We start from the raw sequence: 16,723 nt of genomic DNA, 5'->3' as shown, positions 1-16,723 counted from the left end.
TAGGTACTGTACGCCTTTCCCAGTGGATATTGTTTAGCACCAAGATGCACAGTATATTATGACCTGTAACATGTACACAAGATGATCTGAACATCATGACATCTACCCAGGCTCATTCGGCAGAAGGACAGTAAGGACATGTTTGATGTCTTTTTAAATTCACGAAACGGATTAATGAAACAAACTACAAGATTTCTCTAGGTTGTTCAAGCAATCACGGCCCTGATCAAAAACACGAAAAATCACGCAGAGATAAACACACACACACACACACACACACACACACACAAAGACTCACAGCTGTCTCTTCTCCACAGACCCTAGGCCCAGGCTTTGGAAGGGCCCTTCTCCAGTCAGATGAGAGAGGAGAGGAGCAGAGGCTGTGGACAGGGTAGACAGCGTTGTTGGTCTACCCGCTTTAGGCAGGTCCTTCCTCCCAGCTTTACCCACGCCGGGTGCCTCAGGCCCATTCCACCGCACAGCCCAGGGGCGAGCGCTCGTGGTCAGGATGCCAGAGGTGCTCGGGTCACGACTTCCTGGAGGATCTGGCCGTACATTGGAGGACAAATATTGCAAACAAAAGAGCAAATAACATGCTCCTATTTTTGGAGATCGTGCCAAATCTTGTAAAGCTATTCACAGCCCATTCTATTCCAGCAGGCTTCATCAGTCTTACTGTATGTTGTGGTGACAAAATATTTTTTTATTTCCATACTGTAGCTCGTGATTACATGAACATGCTTTTGTGATGAGCTTCACCTTACATATCAGCGAAGACGACTTTGAGAATGACTTTAAATTCTACCCTCGCTCCTCCAGTGAAACGTACAGGCTCCTTTGTGAAGTAAATGGTTGTGAAGTGCTTTAAGCTATTGTTGCAGACAGCCATATAAGTATGACTTATATAAATGGTAAAGCACAGGGTAAGCAACAGAGATCTGTCTGTAGGAAGTAAACCCACCTCTGCAACAGTGTCCATGCAGTGAGGCTTGGGGAGGTGGTAAGAATCCATGGAGATCCAAGAAAAGTGCTTATATGCCAAACAGAGCTGGGGTCAGTTCCTAATAGCAACTGAAAAAATATATTGTATTATGTATTGGATGAATGGTCAGTTTAATCTTTCAACGTTCAGTGTTGATCTTTTTCTTGTTGTTAATGGATTAGTTTACAATCCTAATGGCGTGAGATACTAAGCCTGAGAACTTGGAAAAACCAAACAGAAAAAGGGTTATGTTGAAACACAGAACTGATCCCAACTCTGTAGCCAAAACACAAAATGCATTAACACCTGACAAAGCAACTGAAGAGCCGCTATATCACTGTGTATAAAATGCAGAAATGAGCCCCAGCACTTACAGTGAAGATCAGGTATAATACTGTAATGCCCTCTGTGAATGATACAGACCCACAATGCACTGCTGTACAGTGCCAGCCCAAAAGGTCACATGGGTTAAGTTGCAACATGTTTTCAAGTTTGTACTCCATAGTACTAAGTTGGAGCAGGTCACCTTCAAGAATGTCTGAACTTTTTAATGTTTTTATTTATTTTTAAAGGACGTTGTAAAGGTTTATTTTTGCGTACATCTTCCAATTGTGAGTCTTCACACGAATGTGAAGTAATTAAGTGACAGAAAATTGCCATGTTAACCGCCATGTTCATGGAGTGTCTGCTGTGATTTCTTTGTATGTAATTCTATCAGGATGGGTGCAGTGCACTTTGACTGCGGTAGAGGAGGGAGAGGTGCAGTGGGAGAGTTTTTTTTGTTTCGTTATTTTACACAAAGGCATGTACTCTGTTGTACCCCACGGGTTGCCAGTGTTTCATATACAACTTGTGACTGATGTGTTTGTCTATTCCTGTAAATAAGGTTTATACTGTATATTGTTAAAAAGAGAGGCATGGTGTTTTTATTTTGAATGTTTAAGCTGGTACATTGTTAAACTCAAAATGTTTTTAATGAGGACACTGCTTTGTCACCGGGTATTTAACTATAAGGGATCAATACCCAAGCCATGCTGTGCAGAACATTTAAATACTGCAGTGTTTTCCTACACTTCTAACGGGTGCTTGATTAAAAACCCAAGGGACCAATACACATGGTGGCTATATTTCTGCTGTCTGGAAGCAAGACGGTGACAGGAATCGCAGAGGGGAGAAACGCACAGGACACAGGCTTACTTGTTCAGCAACAGAGTATAATGAGAAACGGTAGCCTCCTCCTCCTACTGGTAGTAAAAGGCCACTGAGCCAAATAGCCTGGGACCAGTGTTGTCTGTCCATGAGTAAGGAAGAGACCACGAGTTGCAAGATAGCTGGGGAAAGCGGGACCAATTTTTCGAACCAGTGCAGTGTTCAGAGGCTAACTGCCATACTTCAAAATCTACTCTTTCCTATGGACATTTGATGCATTTAACGGTTGTTTTTTACGGGATGTATTTCAGCAGTTTAATAGATTGTCTCACTTTTGAAAACGTGTTTTCCTCCATAATTATTTCCCATTAAACGATTGTTACTGGCTATATTGCTCACGTTTGTGTGTGCATTATTATGTAAGATACTCAGATGTGTGTTTTAGAATAGATGTTTACCTTCATTTAGAAGAAACAATAATTATTGGCATTCACAGAACATATCTTTTTGGAATTAGTTACGTTAACGTGGAAATCATTTTTAATCATGCGATGAAAATCTTAAAGATCTCAATAAATTTAGATGAGAGGAATAACTGGTAGCCTACTTTTAAGCAATGACACGAACACCAACTACACAGATGGCTATAGTACACAAATATTATAATGGCATAATGTTATATTTGTATCTGGTAAACTGTCGTTCCCCTAAATCAACGGATTGGACAACAATAACACCGCAGAATGATTCATTCATTTTGGTGACCGGTAGAAATGGCTTCACAACAATTAGCATGGCAGGTTGTATCCATATTCACTTTAGCCAGCTAGCGAGCGAATTCAGATCCATGCTAGATACAGTAAGTTAGCTAGATAGCCTACTCAAACCACGTAGCTAGTGATAATTTAAAGCACGCAAACGAAATTTCGGCATAGTATCGTATAAGAATAACTAAGACCCAGCTCATGCTAAACAATATTTACAATGCGACTTCAAACATCCCAGCTACTGTGAAAGACGAGACTCAATCGGCTACTGTTTTACGACAATGTTTTTACGACAGTGGGCGGTGCCTTGTTGAGGTTGCCAGATCTGGTATTACATATGTTAAATCAGTTTTGTTCGCATAACTGTAACTAGGCTGCCAATAATAGACGTATTGCTTGTCAACTAAGCAGATGCAACTGGAATACCCACTTCCCATAAATAAGGAGTCCTAGAGTCCCAGAGGAACAGTGAGAAGCCGTTTTTTCTTTGCAAACCCAAATGTGTGCATCCGTTAACTAATCAACGACTAAAATGAACATGACCAGTGTTGAAATACACCGAAAACCAGCGGAGCCTCTGGCATGTAACTTGACACTATTGTTGTAAGTAGAGTAGTTGTGGTAACGTCCAGGGGTTCTGAGAGGACGGCCACTAATTTTACATGATTACCTAAGTTAACATCAGCCTTTCTTTCTTTTTCTTTTTCTTATTTTATTTTGCAATGACAAAACCAAAATAAACCTTTGAAGCCAATGTGACGTATTCATCGCTTACAGGGTTTTTTTTAATCTGGCAACCTAGCAAATTACTTGGAGGGCGAGTGGAAGGAGAGCCGTAAAGTGACAGGGAGGTCATTCGGAAAGTGAGGGTCCTTGATCAGCACTGGGGGATAATTTGCGGTAGCTTCACATAGTTACTGATTTTTAAAAAAAGGAAATCGCCCGTTTTTAGTACAGGGTTGCTTCCTGTGTAGATCCGATCGCAGCTACTCTTTGTTGAGAAATAGCCAGGTTGTCAAGATGCTACGTTTGGTGGTGCGGTTGAGACAGTCTGGATGTCTCACTCGTTCCAGTCTACACCCGGGCCCTGCCCTGAGCTCGCGAGCCGAACCGGGCACAAGACACCTGAAGCGGTACCATACTGGTGGTTGCACTCGGTTTAGGCCTATGTCTCATATCACGAAATTCAGTAATGTTACCAACAGAAACGGCTACGTGCAACGCTGTCAGATTGCAAGTATCCACCAAAGCCAACGGTGCTACAGTTTACCACCTCATCAAAAGGTAATCATGATAGCTTGCATGATTCGTGGAGTGTGGTAAGTCGGTTGCACTTGACTTTATTTTGCTAGCTGCAACATGGGTGCGAAAATGCTAATTATCAGAGTTGTATGGTGAGAAGATCATTGCCACTGCCAGGACAGCGAGTACTATTTAGTCTCCCGACCAACCGAATTACATTTCTGTAAATTACGTCTATTAATGCTGTTCTGCCTCTTCGAACCTTCACTAATTTCTAAGTTATAGGTCTCGGTTTTGTAGATGTCACCTTCAAGGCAGCATGGCTCGGACGCAATACGCCAAGCACAAGCTGAAACGAATAGGCGTTTTCCGGCTTACCGGGGACCTACATACTGTTCTCTGTCTCTTGCCCAGAATGATTGATTTGCAATGAGTGATGTCGTGGAGCTGCTGGATCTGTGCCTTATGAATATGTCCTGGCAAGCTGGTAGCATAAAGCATGCATTCCCTACTTCTGCTGTAGTTCTAACTCTGTACATGTCAATGTTTTTTTGAAGAAAATGGAGGATGTAAATAGAGGATGTATTTATTTAATTAAATAGTTCAGTCAGTTTTTTTTTACTAGACGGAGGTAGGCAAACTGGAATTCGTTTGTTGGTGATATGCTGACCTGCCTATGGTAAAATCCGTGATGGCTGAATTGCTGTGCATTACACATGGTATTTCGATCTTTGCATGCCCAAATCCATGTTTAATTGGTTGTCTTTAAAATACATTTCAATATAGATTGGTTACAGTTGTACTGTACAATAAAAAAAAAAACATGTTTTGAAATGCAAAGCTGTGTAATCTTATTATGCGTTTGTTAATTTTCTCATGTTCATGTTCATGTTCATGGCCCAGGTCCGTAGCTTTGGGGGGGTGGAGCTCAGTGAAATCCTTGGGCCCTCACATTTCTCTGACAGGGTAGACAAGAATAGAAGATTAACTGTTTGTACTAGGTAGAACTTCAGGTGAAGTAAGCATATATGAAAAGATTGTATCTAGATTGTATAAATACCCAGCCCATAAGGTAACTCGCTCCTATCACTGTCAGACAATGGGGGATGGAGTTTAGGGAAATCCTGTCCGGTTGTCTGACTGATGGCAGCAGGGGCAATTTTTACCTATGAGCATTTCGTATGTAAGCCTGTTGGTACGCACTGTTTTACGCTATCAGAATCAGATTACGCTAACCTTGGATATATTGTATGTGCACTAGCTGCTTTTCCATCGTCTCTTGAGTGTGTATTGTATGGAGGTTGTGTGTTCAGCTGGACTTAAGCAAACACTGGAGGTTGTTGGGACCACTTGGACTTGTCATTTGGACAACTTTACAGTAATGTTGGATATAGCCTAGTAATCATAGTATGGCTTTGGGTGTATAAAGTCACCCGTGACTTCAGACAAAAAAATCATTGTTTAAAAGTACAATTTACGCATTGTGTATGCTGTAGTCTAAAGTGTAATAGGGACGTGTCTGCTGTGTCCTTTACCGTTGTATGTCTTCTGTATGATTTATGCTCTAATTGTGTTTCATAGTGATTGCTTTCTGCATGCACTGTCAGTGACTGCGATTCATGCATTTGCTGTGTTGTATGACGTGTCTGGTGTACAGAAAAAGCTACAGGCCACGACTGTAGTGGAGATTAAAAGATAAATGTTGACTTGGAATTTCAAGAGCTGCTTTACAAGCCTACCCTTATGCCTCCTAAAAATGTTTAGGAACATTCTGATGATTCTGTATTTTACAGGTGGAGCTACCTGCTTTATCCCCCACAATGCAAATGGGCACCCTCGCCCGTTGGGAGAAGAAGGAAGGGGAGAAGATTTCAGAAGGAGACCTGATTGCAGAGGTGAGGAGCCAACTGTCATTATGTTCATGAACAATCATCTTCCAACATAACTTCCTCTGGACTGCTAGATTTAAGTCAGTCCTTTTCTGCAACAAGGCTTTGTTGAATTAGAGAGTAATGATATTGTACGTAAACTTGCACATTTTGTGTCATGATGCTATTTTTTTGCAGACAAATGAGATATCAGCACTTTTGTACATGTAGCATCCCGCACGTTGCTGGAAACTGTGACTTCCATGGTTCCTGTATCCAGGTGGAGACGGACAAAGCGACTGTGGGATTCGAGATCCTGGAAGAGTGCTACCTGGCCAAGATCCTGGTTGCCGAGGGAACGAGGGATGTGCCCATCGGAGCGGTCATCTGCATCACGGTGGACAGGTCAGCTTATTGGTGCAGTTTGCAGTGCTCTTATTGGCTAAAAGATCATTATACGTATCATTGAAGGATAGCTTCACAAGGAGCTACAATGAATATTAAAGTTGCATTGCAGTAACTTGCGAGTTTCCATAAAGTTCTGTTCTGGATCTTTTGTTCTCATACCACTCAGCATCACAGATGAGCATTTATCCATTTAACAAATGAGTTAAACTTGACTGTGGAGATTTGCTTGTGTGGATCCTAGTCTTGGTCTTAACCGCTCTCTTCTCTTAGCCCCGACCACATCCCTGCGTTTAAGGACTACACGTTGGAAATGGCCGCTGCTTCCGCCCCCCCAGCCGCGGCGGCGGCCCCTCCCCCGCCTGCTCCTGCTGCGGCCCCCCCGCAGGCCCCCGGCAGCTCGTACCCCTCCCACATGAAGGTAGGTACAGCCGTGTGTCAAATGCAGTAGAGCCCACTCCCAATCTTCCCAATCTTCGTCCAGAGCTCGGCTGGATTCTGCTCTGATTCTCAGGAACCTGTCAGCTCACTTCAATTCAAGGCAAGCGTTCAGTTCAGTTCAGTTCAGTTCAGTTCAGTTCAGTTCAGTTCAGTTCAGTTCAGTTCAGTTGTCCACTTGGGTTAAAAATGGAAGTTGTGCATGGCCTCACAGACTGAGTTATCATGAACATTGAAAATCAAAGTAAAACCTCACGGTGAATGCATAAGTGTAAAGGATGCCCTGCTCTGCACCCTCCTCAGATCCTGCTGCCTGCGCTCTCCCCCACCATGACCATGGGCACGGTGCAGCGCTGGGAGAAGAAGGTGGGGGAGAAGTTGAGCGAGGGAGACCTGCTGGCCGAGATAGAGACCGACAAGGCCACAATCGGTGAGTCCTGGGCCCCTGTTCATGAGCTGCAGCTCAGGCACCACAGCCTGACTTTCGGTTCCGTTATCTTCCCATCCTGCCGGCCCTGACCTCCTTGTGTCAAGATCCAGACCCTCCTGGATATTGTATTATAATTATTACTTGTGTCATTTGATATAATTCATTATTCCTCATATGCTGGCTAGAAGCAGATGGGCTCCCACTCTGAGCCGGCTTCTGCTCGAGGTTTCTTCCTGTTAGTCAGAGAGCTTTGTTCTTTGCCACTGTTGCCATAGGCTTGCTCCGAGGGCATCTCCAGGCTGGGTCTATGTAAAGCTGCTTTGTGGCGATTTGTGTTGTAAAATCGCTATACAAATAAATTGAATTTAGAATGTTGCCATTTCAAATCTGCACTGGAGGACTGAACCCGTTGTGAGGGTAATTTGGCAGAATTGCTCATTTTTGATTCATTTTAACTGCCCCAGCAAAATGACTAAGTCACTCTGGGTAAGGCCATTTTTAAATCGAATCAGCGGCAGAGTGCGAGATGTGCTGGTGGACTGGCAGCGTTAAGAATGTGATTTTGCGCTTCCTCGTTCCTCCTCTAACCCCGTTGTGCTCTGCTCCAGGGTTTGAGGTGCAGGAGGAGGGATACCTGGCTAAGATCATGATCACTGAGGGCACGCGAGACGTGCCCCTGGGAACCCCGCTCTGCATCATTGTGGAGAAGGAGGCCGACATCGCCGCCTTCGCCGACTACGTGGAGACGGGCGTGGCGGAGATCATGACCCCTCCTCCACCCCCAGCCCCGGTAACCCCCCCTCCCTTCTCTTATCTCTGTTAGTCTCTTTGTCCTATTTGCTAGGAGATTGACTTTTAACCAGTGACTGGCTGCAGTTTAACAGGGTATTGTGAGCATTTTGTGCTCAAACAGACGATCCACTTGAAATGGTTCTCGAAGAGGGCAACCGGGTCAGTTCCGTTGCAATTCAGTCAATTCAAGAAATGTATTGGAATTCAATTAATTCACTTGGAATTCCCCCATCAAATCTTGTGGGCATTTTCAGTACATAAACTGAACTTTTCTGAATGGAAACTGACTGACCCTGAGGGCAAACACATACAGGTCACTTTGGCTGTGCAGTTCGCTCTCACATATCAAATTCAGCAAGCTTCAATTTCCTCTGGGGGAAAAAATGCCGTGGAAAATAGGTCCCTGTACTAAGATTGCTAAGGTTGAACAGCCAACTGGAATGCTTAAGAATACCTAAGGGTCACATACAATCCAAATATTTTTCAGTCATTTGACATGATGTATTTTAAATGGTAAAGGCACAATACATACAGACGGTCCCTAGTTGGTGTGGCAGAGCAAACACAGGTGATGTGAGGACGTTCTGACATTTGTATGGCTCTGTTGACACGGAGCAGACAGGGTTTGAGTGTGCCCCACACTGTTTTGTGTTTCAGGTAGCAGCCCCCACTCCTCCCCCTCCTCCTGCTGTGGCCCCTGCTGCAGTCCCCGCTGCAGTCCCTGCTGCGGCCCCTAAGGACCGAGTGTTCGCCAGCCCTCTGGCCAAGAAACTGGCTGCAGAAAAGGGCATCAGCCTGGCCCAGGTCAAGGGTAGGTAGAGGCAGATGCCTTCTGGAACTTTAATATGTAATGTTCCAGGGGGAAAAAAGAAAGAAGTTGATATTCTACCCCATACTTTTCTGTATTAATTGTGCTATATTGATAATTCATATTTTTACCATGCTAATAATTGCAAAAAAATTCTTTTTGAGTTTTCTTCCTTATTGTAGTGAGATTAAATTATTACGTGGGACACATTTCTGGAAAAATTGTTATCTTATTTTCATGAATTTTTCAAAAGAACTTATGACTTATAAATACACACTTCTTTAAAATGACAATCTTTCTGTTGCACGTCCCCATGTTATGCAAAGGTTATGTTCCTGGGAACACTACATAATTCGATTTATGTGTACCTTGAAATTAACATATAGCTAAAGACATCTTTAGTAAGAATAAATTACAGCAATCACAACTCAGTATTTTAGGGAACAAAAAACTAAACCATTTAAGTGTCATTTTTATCTGAAATTTGCTTGATAAACACACGGTATAATATGAAGTACTCTTCATACCTTTTCAACAATATTATTACAGCATACTGTGCATATGTGTTGGGTTTCGCTTCAAGAGTCTCCACTTGTCATTATCTTACGACACCTTACGGTGATGGTTCCCTACCTCCTAATTGATTTTTCAATTTCTCTGAAACTATTTACGTGAGCCTGGATTTCATAACTGAAGATTTTATGTAGCTTGTGGATTTCTTGTATATATTGTGGCAGGTAAAACACCCTCCCCATCTGTGACTTGTGACTTTTTATATCCAGGATGTTTTTGCTTTTTATTGAAGTAGTTGAGCACACTGTGCCGTTTAATTTGTTCTTATCAGTCTAAAGCAGCCTAGTCTGACACAGTGGCAGATAAGAAATGGCTAAATGGATGGAGAATTTCCTAGTTTAGCATCCAGACTGTTCTTCTGGTCTGGAGCAGTGACTTGTGGATCAGACGGAAGGTACTGCTGCTATCTCAGTAGCCATAAACGGTCTGTATGAAAATGAATGGCTTTATCACTGCTGTTATCGATTGCTGTCTGTGCCGTGACCTGCACTGGCGTAGTTTTACAGTTTTATTGTACCTGTTGTAGAAAAAGAACATCCTCTCTATGGCAATCCACGTGTTCTTATGGAGGTGTTGTTTTCAAGGAGCAACTTCCTGGGTCAGTGCAGAAGCTGATTGGCCAGTAGGTGAGAGTGATTTTCCATTTTCTGTTCCGACAGGGACAGGCCCAGATGGAAGGGTCACCCGGAAGGACATCGAGAGCTTCGTCCCGCCCAAGCCAGCACCCGTAGGTCTCCCTCTCTGCCAAATCACTGTCCTTCTGCTCCAAAAATGATGTGAAATCTAGACACATTTTGCGGTATATTTGGGGTGTTGTTAAAGGGTGGCACGAAGCTGGCCAAATGCTTCGGGCACCCAAAGGTTTTTAAAAAGGAGTAGATAAAATAATGAAGTTCAATTTCACAAATGCAGGCACTGAAACGTACATGATTGTGATCAAAATTATTTGGGCACATTAGGAAACGGCTGCCAAATGCTTGGCTACTGTACCACACGGCCCAAACCTAGTAGAAACAAAAGATTACCCCCCTCTACATTAATGAGCGCAGCCGGCCAGACTCAGAACTGCCCTCCTCTGTGCCTCCAGGCCCCTCCGGTGGAACCCGCGGTTGCCCCTGCTGCCCCTGCACCTGCCCCTGTTGCCCCCACCCCTGCTGTGGCTGCTGCACCGACGGGCACCTTCACAGACATCCCCATCAGCAACATCCGCAAGGTGAGTGCAGTGGTCATGTGGTTCCACAGACGCCGTTTCTCCCTCTCTACCTCCACCCCAGTCTGTTCTTACTTTGCTCTCACCCTTCCCTCTCTCTCACCCCCCTTCTCTGGCAGGTAATAGCACAGAGGTTGATGCAGTCCAAACAGACGATCCCACACTATTACCTGTCTGTTGACGTCAATATGGACCAAGTTCTGGAGTTGAGGAAGGAACTCAACCAGGTGAGGGCCCATTGATTATATTAAAATGCATCTTTTAGTGACTACACCACATACATCCCTTCAGTGCACACCTACAACTCTACAACTCTGACTCATACTCTACATACTACGTACTACAACTCTAACTCACACTACATCTCATTCACCGACAACTTTCACCGCGACATTGGCTCAGGCGGTAAGAGCAGTCATCTGGCGGTCGGAAGGTTGCTGGTTTTGTCGTGTCTATGAAACGACAGAGTCCAAATCTTCAATTTGTCGAAAAACATCTTCGCGAGGGAAAAGACGACACCAGGCAGCAAGATCTTCAGGAAAATCAGACTTTATTAGCACACGTGCATAAAGCCGGATCAGCTCTCCAGAACTGAACCCCGACTGGCATTTGTACACCCATTTTATACACAGTTACTCCACCTACAACTCCTCCTCAAACCGCATTCTGGCAAATCACCCACACTTTTCTTATCGTAACTCCTCCCAACGCTCCTCCCACAACGTCATTGTGGCAAATTGCCAACGGTCCTTATGCTCTGCCAACTCTGTACAAAGTTCAGGGCATTCTGCCAACTACGTGTCCTCACTTCACCCCGCACCTGCTCTTGGCAAACTACCAGACCTCATAAAGTTCTGGATGCCCTCCCTCTAACACGTCATCCATACACGTCACTCTGTATCTTTCGCTTTTATAATACGAACTAAGCAGCAGGAATCATTGAAAATATACAGACAAACTAAACATTTCATTAATATTCACTTCTAATATACTTTTCTAATCTACAGACATACTAAACATTTTATTAATTATTCTCTTCTAAGGGAGTAAATGTACGTAGCATTCTTTGCTCTCATTTCAACAGTTTTCACTGTGGTTTCTTGCGTTTTCATAAGCTCAGCTATAATTAATGTTCTAGGTCAAATAGATACACTCCTGGCATAAAACATCGAGAGTCCCGGAGAAATCAGCTGTATAGTCATATCTTGCTCTGCCCGTGTCCTTGACAGTTTGGTCTACACAGTTCAAGACGGCCCCCCCCCTGCCAGCTGGCTGGGCTCACTGTGTAATCCTAGCACAATTTAGCAGTTAATCAGTTTGAAACTATACAGGGTACATATCATACTTTAATACAGATATATTGATAAACTTTTAGCACACATCGTCGAGAGTTTTGGAGGAACCAGCCTGCTCACTAAGGTGGAGTCTGATTTTGACTTGTGATTGGTTATCATGCTTTTAGGAGGGAGATCTTTCGTTCTGTGAATTTTTCCCTACAGTTTGATCCCACCCTGGGTTTGTTGAAGTGTCCCTGAAAAAGACACCTAACCAAATGCTCCTGATGAGCTGGTTGGCGCCTTGAATGGCAGCCTATCGCCATTGGTGTGTGCTTGTGTGGGAATGGGTGAATGAGAAGCATCAATTGTATAGCACTTTGGATAAAGGGTCTATATAAAATTCCAACCATTTACCATTTCTCACGTATACATACACACCTCACTTATCTACAACACCAATTGAATTGACACATACACGCCTCGCTTGCTGGCAGAACTCGCATATTCGCTTATCAGCCACTCAAACACACACACACACACACACAGCATTAGAACATGTAGTTGACAGTGGGAGGTCGTTAATATGTTTTATTTTTTGTATTTTTTTAATGCAACCTGTCAAAGACAGTCACTCATCCTGCCTTGTGTGCGTCTTCTCTCTCTCTCTCTCTCTCTCTCTCCCCCTGCTTTTACCAGGAGGTAAAAGCAGATAACATCAAGCTCTCTGTGAATGACTTCATCATCAAGGCCTCAGCCCTGGCTTGTTTGAAGGTCCCTGAGGCAAACTCCTCTTGGCTGGACACTGTGATCCGTCAGTAAGTCACTCAATGAGCCTGCAGTTTAACAGGGTATTCATGCAATAGCTTTTACAGTATGTAAATCAGCTATTACTGGTATCCATTGTACATCCAGCAAGGTGTATTTGATTTGATTTGATTTTCAGTACTGTGCAGAAGTCTTAGGCACCCTGGACTTTATTATATATATGTTTATTTTTTTGTGTGTGTTAGTATAAAAGAACACATTTAAGATTTCCAAATATTCATTTTCCAAAAGATTTAATTTTACAGAAACATTTTTGTATTTAATTAAAAACAGTAACATATAACTGTAAGCAATTGACTTTGAATGATATCCATTGTGAGTCCAGTAAGGTACATTTGGATTTATGTTTTATCCAGCATTTTCCATTGGCCCTCAATTCAAATGTGTGCTTTCAGTACTTATATCCCTGTGAAATTGTTTGTTTAAAAGCCTTACACTGCTGCATGCAATGTTAAGTGTATGTGCCACAATTCCCAGACTTATCCTTTGATTTTGAATTGTTGGTTTTATAATTTAGCTCCATTGAATTCAGTGAATATTTATTTAAATGTAATATGAGGATAAATGTAATCTTTGTTAACGGTGTGTTATGAATGTCTGCCATTATTATTATTATTATTATTATTATTATTATTATTTTCATATTTTAATGCCCCCCGTGCCCTTTCCTGCAGGAACCACGTGGTTGACGTCAGTGTTGCAGTCAGTACAGCCAACGGTCTGATCACACCCATCGTGTTCAACGCCCACATCAAGGGCTTGGCGACCATCAGCCAAGACGTGGGCTCATTGGCCGCCAAGGCACGCGACGGGAAGCTCCAGCCACACGAATTCCAGGTGAGCGACTCCGGCCAGCAAGCCTGAAGTAAAACTCTAGTGTGCCTGCTCCATGTTGGCGCACTGTGTGTGGTTTTTACCATACTTGCGTGTTTATGATGCAGACTTGTGCTGTGTTAATGGGTGGCCTGTTGCATAGTGATTGAGGTACATGACTGGGACCTACAAGGTCACTGGTTCTAATCCCGGTGTAGCCACAATAAGATCTGCACAGCAGTTGGGCCCTTAACCCTGCATTGCTCCAGGGGAGGACTGTCTCCTGCTTACTCTAGTCAACTGTATGTCGCACTGGATGAGAGCATCTGCCAAATGCCATTAATGTAATTAATGTAAATGGGATTGCGTCTAGCCAGTACTGTGTTCGGGCTCCCTGTGGTTGGTTGTTTAGTGCTGTTTTGTATCTTCTCAGGGCGGCACATTCACCATCTCCAACCTGGGCATGTTCGGCATCAAGAACTTCTCAGCGATCATCAACCCTCCACAGGCCTGCATCCTGGCTGTGGGTGGCTCAGAGAGGAGACTGCTGCCTGCAGACAACGAGAAAGGGTGAGGGGGTGAGGGGGAGAGGGGAATGGGGGATGAGAGAGAAGAGGAAGGGTGGTGGAGGAAAAGAAAGGAGTGAACATACTGTAGATGGGGGGCAACAATGGCTCAGGTGGTGAGAGCAGTCGGCTGGCAGTTGGAGGGTTGCTGGTTCGAATCCCACCCTGGGTGTGTCGCCATTGGTGTGTCAGTGTGTATATGAATGGGTGAATGAGAAGCATCAATTGTACAGCTCTTTGGATAAAGGTGCTATATTAATGCCAACCATTTACCATTTAGATGGCGAGTGGTTGGTAAAGGGAGATAAGTGAGGGACAGGGAAGAAAAGAGATGGCCTGAGAGAGCAGAGGAGGAGGGCACAGTTCAGCTGCAGACACTGCAGGGCTACAGCATTCCCCTCACCCGCTCACAAACGGGCTTGGACAAGTTTGGCGTCATTTTCACGTTTTGTGTAGTCCTTCACGGACTGTGTCACACTCCAGAGGAAGTGCCAGTACAACATTGGCTCGGGCGGTAAGAGCAGTCGTCTGGCAGTCGGAGGGTTGCCAGTTCGATCTTGCCCTGGGTGTGTCGAAGTGTCCCTGACACCTAACTCTGAAATGCTCCAGACTAGCAGGTTGGTGCCTTGCATGGCAGCCAATTGCGGTTGGTGTGTGAATGGGTGAATGAGGAGCATCAGTTGTACAGCGCTTTGGATAAAGCTCCTAGCCAATGACAGCACAAGTCAGTGTCTAGTGATGACGTCTTGTTGGTTTGTTCCTTTCTTGAAGCGTTGTCTCTCTCCCCCCCCCCCCCCCCCCCCCGTGCAGGTTCGACGTGGCCAGCATGATGTCGGTGACGCTGAGCTGTGACCACCGGGTGGTGGACGGGGCGGTGGGGGCCCAGTGGCTGGCCGAGTTTCGCAAGTTCCTGGAGAAACCCGTCACCATGCTGCTGTGATTACTCAGATCAGGACAACCTCCACCCAGGATTCACACTCCAACCCCAACACCCCCACCCCCCGCCCCCCCTAAAAAAAAAAAAAAAGTATATCCACTTTCTTTTCTCCCTCTATTTCTCTGTCTCTCTCACACACTCACATGCAACTACATAATCAGTTTCATTTCAACCGTGCAGAGGCTATGTGTAGGGGTTCTCCCAGCTGTTGAGGTTTTGAATACTCTGGTATTCAACAAGCAGAGGTTTCACTCAGTGCTGGGCTTTATGTTCTAGGACTGTCGTAGGCTCTTCTGCAGTAGTCTGCCTGGCTCTGTCTGATTTGAAGCAGATGTTTGTTCAGTAAGGACAGGGCCAGGAAGGTAATTGACGAGAAAGGCTATCATTTCATCGCCTCAGTTTTGTGAGGCATTAGCATCGAAAGGGTCACAGGACAGGGACTTGTGTGCCAAACCATCAGGGGTCTTCTGTGAAAGTCGACACATTTCCAGGGCCCTCTAACTCAGCTTCTCTACCTCTGCCCGTTATATCGTTCCTCCAAACCCGTCAGAAACGTGACGCTCCTGGTTACTGTAATCATATGAGCTGCAGTGCACACACGATGAGTCATGTTACAGGGCCTTCAAACATAGGGTCGATTAAACTTACCATACTTGAATACAAGAAACATGGCTTATTTATTTAACTTTGTCAGCTTTCACTCCTGACAAAGAGTGACTGCATTCTAATGGGGATTGTGAGTTTTCAAAAAGATATATATGGATTTACGTATGCGTGTCACTTCTCTTTAATGTCAAAGATGCGTAAGAAATAGGCCTGCGTGGAGCCTTGAATAGTGCTTTAGCAGTACTGAGGAAAAGAAGAAAAAAAAAAACTAGGGAAATGTGTGTGTGTGTGTGTGTCAGAGAGATGCGTTTCACTTTCAGATAAAAAGGAAGCCCCAGGTCAGTACTTCCTGAGGGGAGGCAATTCTGAAAAGATGGCTATTACAGGTAGCAGGACAAGTAATACATGTATATTACCTTTAAGGGAGGTGTTATTTTACAAACAAAACGTGTGACATTCTGCAAGAAGGAAGACCTCACTACTTTTTACTAGTTTGTTACAATTGGGACATGTATCCTTTGAAAAATGCAAATGGAATATTTCAGTATTTTTTTTCATAGTGGAGATTCAGTATGGACACAAGGTCTGCCTACCTTTTCCATATTTTAAATGGTCTTTCAAATATGTACAGTATGTTTGGTATCCAGAGTTACCAAGATGTACAATGCATTTATAACTGCTTATACAGTACTATTTTGTGTCCAACTGTCCTGGCAAAAGCAGGCCATGGTTTCACCATGTTTCCGTGTGTATGTATGTATGTATGTATGTATGTAGCATAGCCTGAAGTGCATTTGTCCCTTACAGTTGACCTTGTATGTTGGTTTTGGAATGAAAGGTAGAAGGCGTGTGGGAGTTTCAGACTGTAATAAAGTGAATAGGTCCAGTCTCCACCAAGTTCTCTCTTGCACCCCTTATCTTGGGTCCTTTCTGGACATCTATCTGCAAAACTATGTAAACGTTGATATACAGGAAACATACAGCACTTCCAAACCATAGGATATGTTTGAGTTTAAGGCAGAAATGTCACCAAAC

The 16,723-nt window shown here is 44.0% G+C and overlaps 2 protein-coding genes across 5 annotated transcripts in view; both read left to right on the top strand.

Annotated features, from left to right (window-relative positions):
- The window catches only part of dixdc1b (DIX domain containing 1b), a 42,738-nt gene extending 40,218 nt beyond the window's left edge, over positions 1–2,520 (top strand). For all 3 annotated transcript variants that reach the window (XM_061248761.1, XM_061248760.1, XM_061248759.1), the window contains one exon: positions 318–2,520. In XM_061248761.1, coding sequence (XP_061104745.1) covers positions 318–324 — 7 coding nt within the window. In that variant the 3' untranslated portion in view covers positions 325–2,520. The remainder of the gene's footprint in view (positions 1–317) is intronic.
- Positions 2,521–3,724: 1,204 nt separating this feature from the next.
- On the top strand, positions 3,725–16,585 carry dlat (dihydrolipoamide S-acetyltransferase (E2 component of pyruvate dehydrogenase complex)). 2 transcript variants are annotated; one of them, XM_061249087.1, is made up of 14 exons: positions 3,725–4,182; positions 5,934–6,035; positions 6,289–6,413; positions 6,687–6,834; positions 7,155–7,281; positions 7,890–8,071; positions 8,731–8,884; positions 10,114–10,181; positions 10,542–10,667; positions 10,784–10,891; positions 12,638–12,756; positions 13,441–13,603; positions 14,013–14,149; positions 14,956–16,585. In XM_061249087.1, the coding sequence occupies exons 1-14, from the start codon at positions 3,919–3,921 to the stop codon at positions 15,083–15,085; spliced, it is 1,953 nt and encodes a 650-aa protein (XP_061105071.1). In that variant the 5' UTR covers positions 3,725–3,918; the 3' UTR covers positions 15,086–16,585. The 2 variants fall into 2 exon arrangements, with proteins under 2 accessions (XP_061105071.1, XP_061105072.1); XM_061249088.1 differs by lacking the exon at positions 3,725–4,182 and having other exon boundaries at positions 5,973–6,035; positions 6,207–6,413.
- Positions 16,586–16,723: the final 138 nt, after the last annotated feature.

The sequence above is a fragment of the Conger conger genome, chromosome 7 (genome assembly GCF_963514075.1).
Source record: "Conger conger chromosome 7, fConCon1.1, whole genome shotgun sequence".
NCBI classification, from domain to species: Eukaryota; Metazoa; Chordata; class Actinopteri; order Anguilliformes; family Congridae; genus Conger; species Conger conger.
This window is presented reverse-complemented; position numbering and strand designations above follow the sequence as displayed.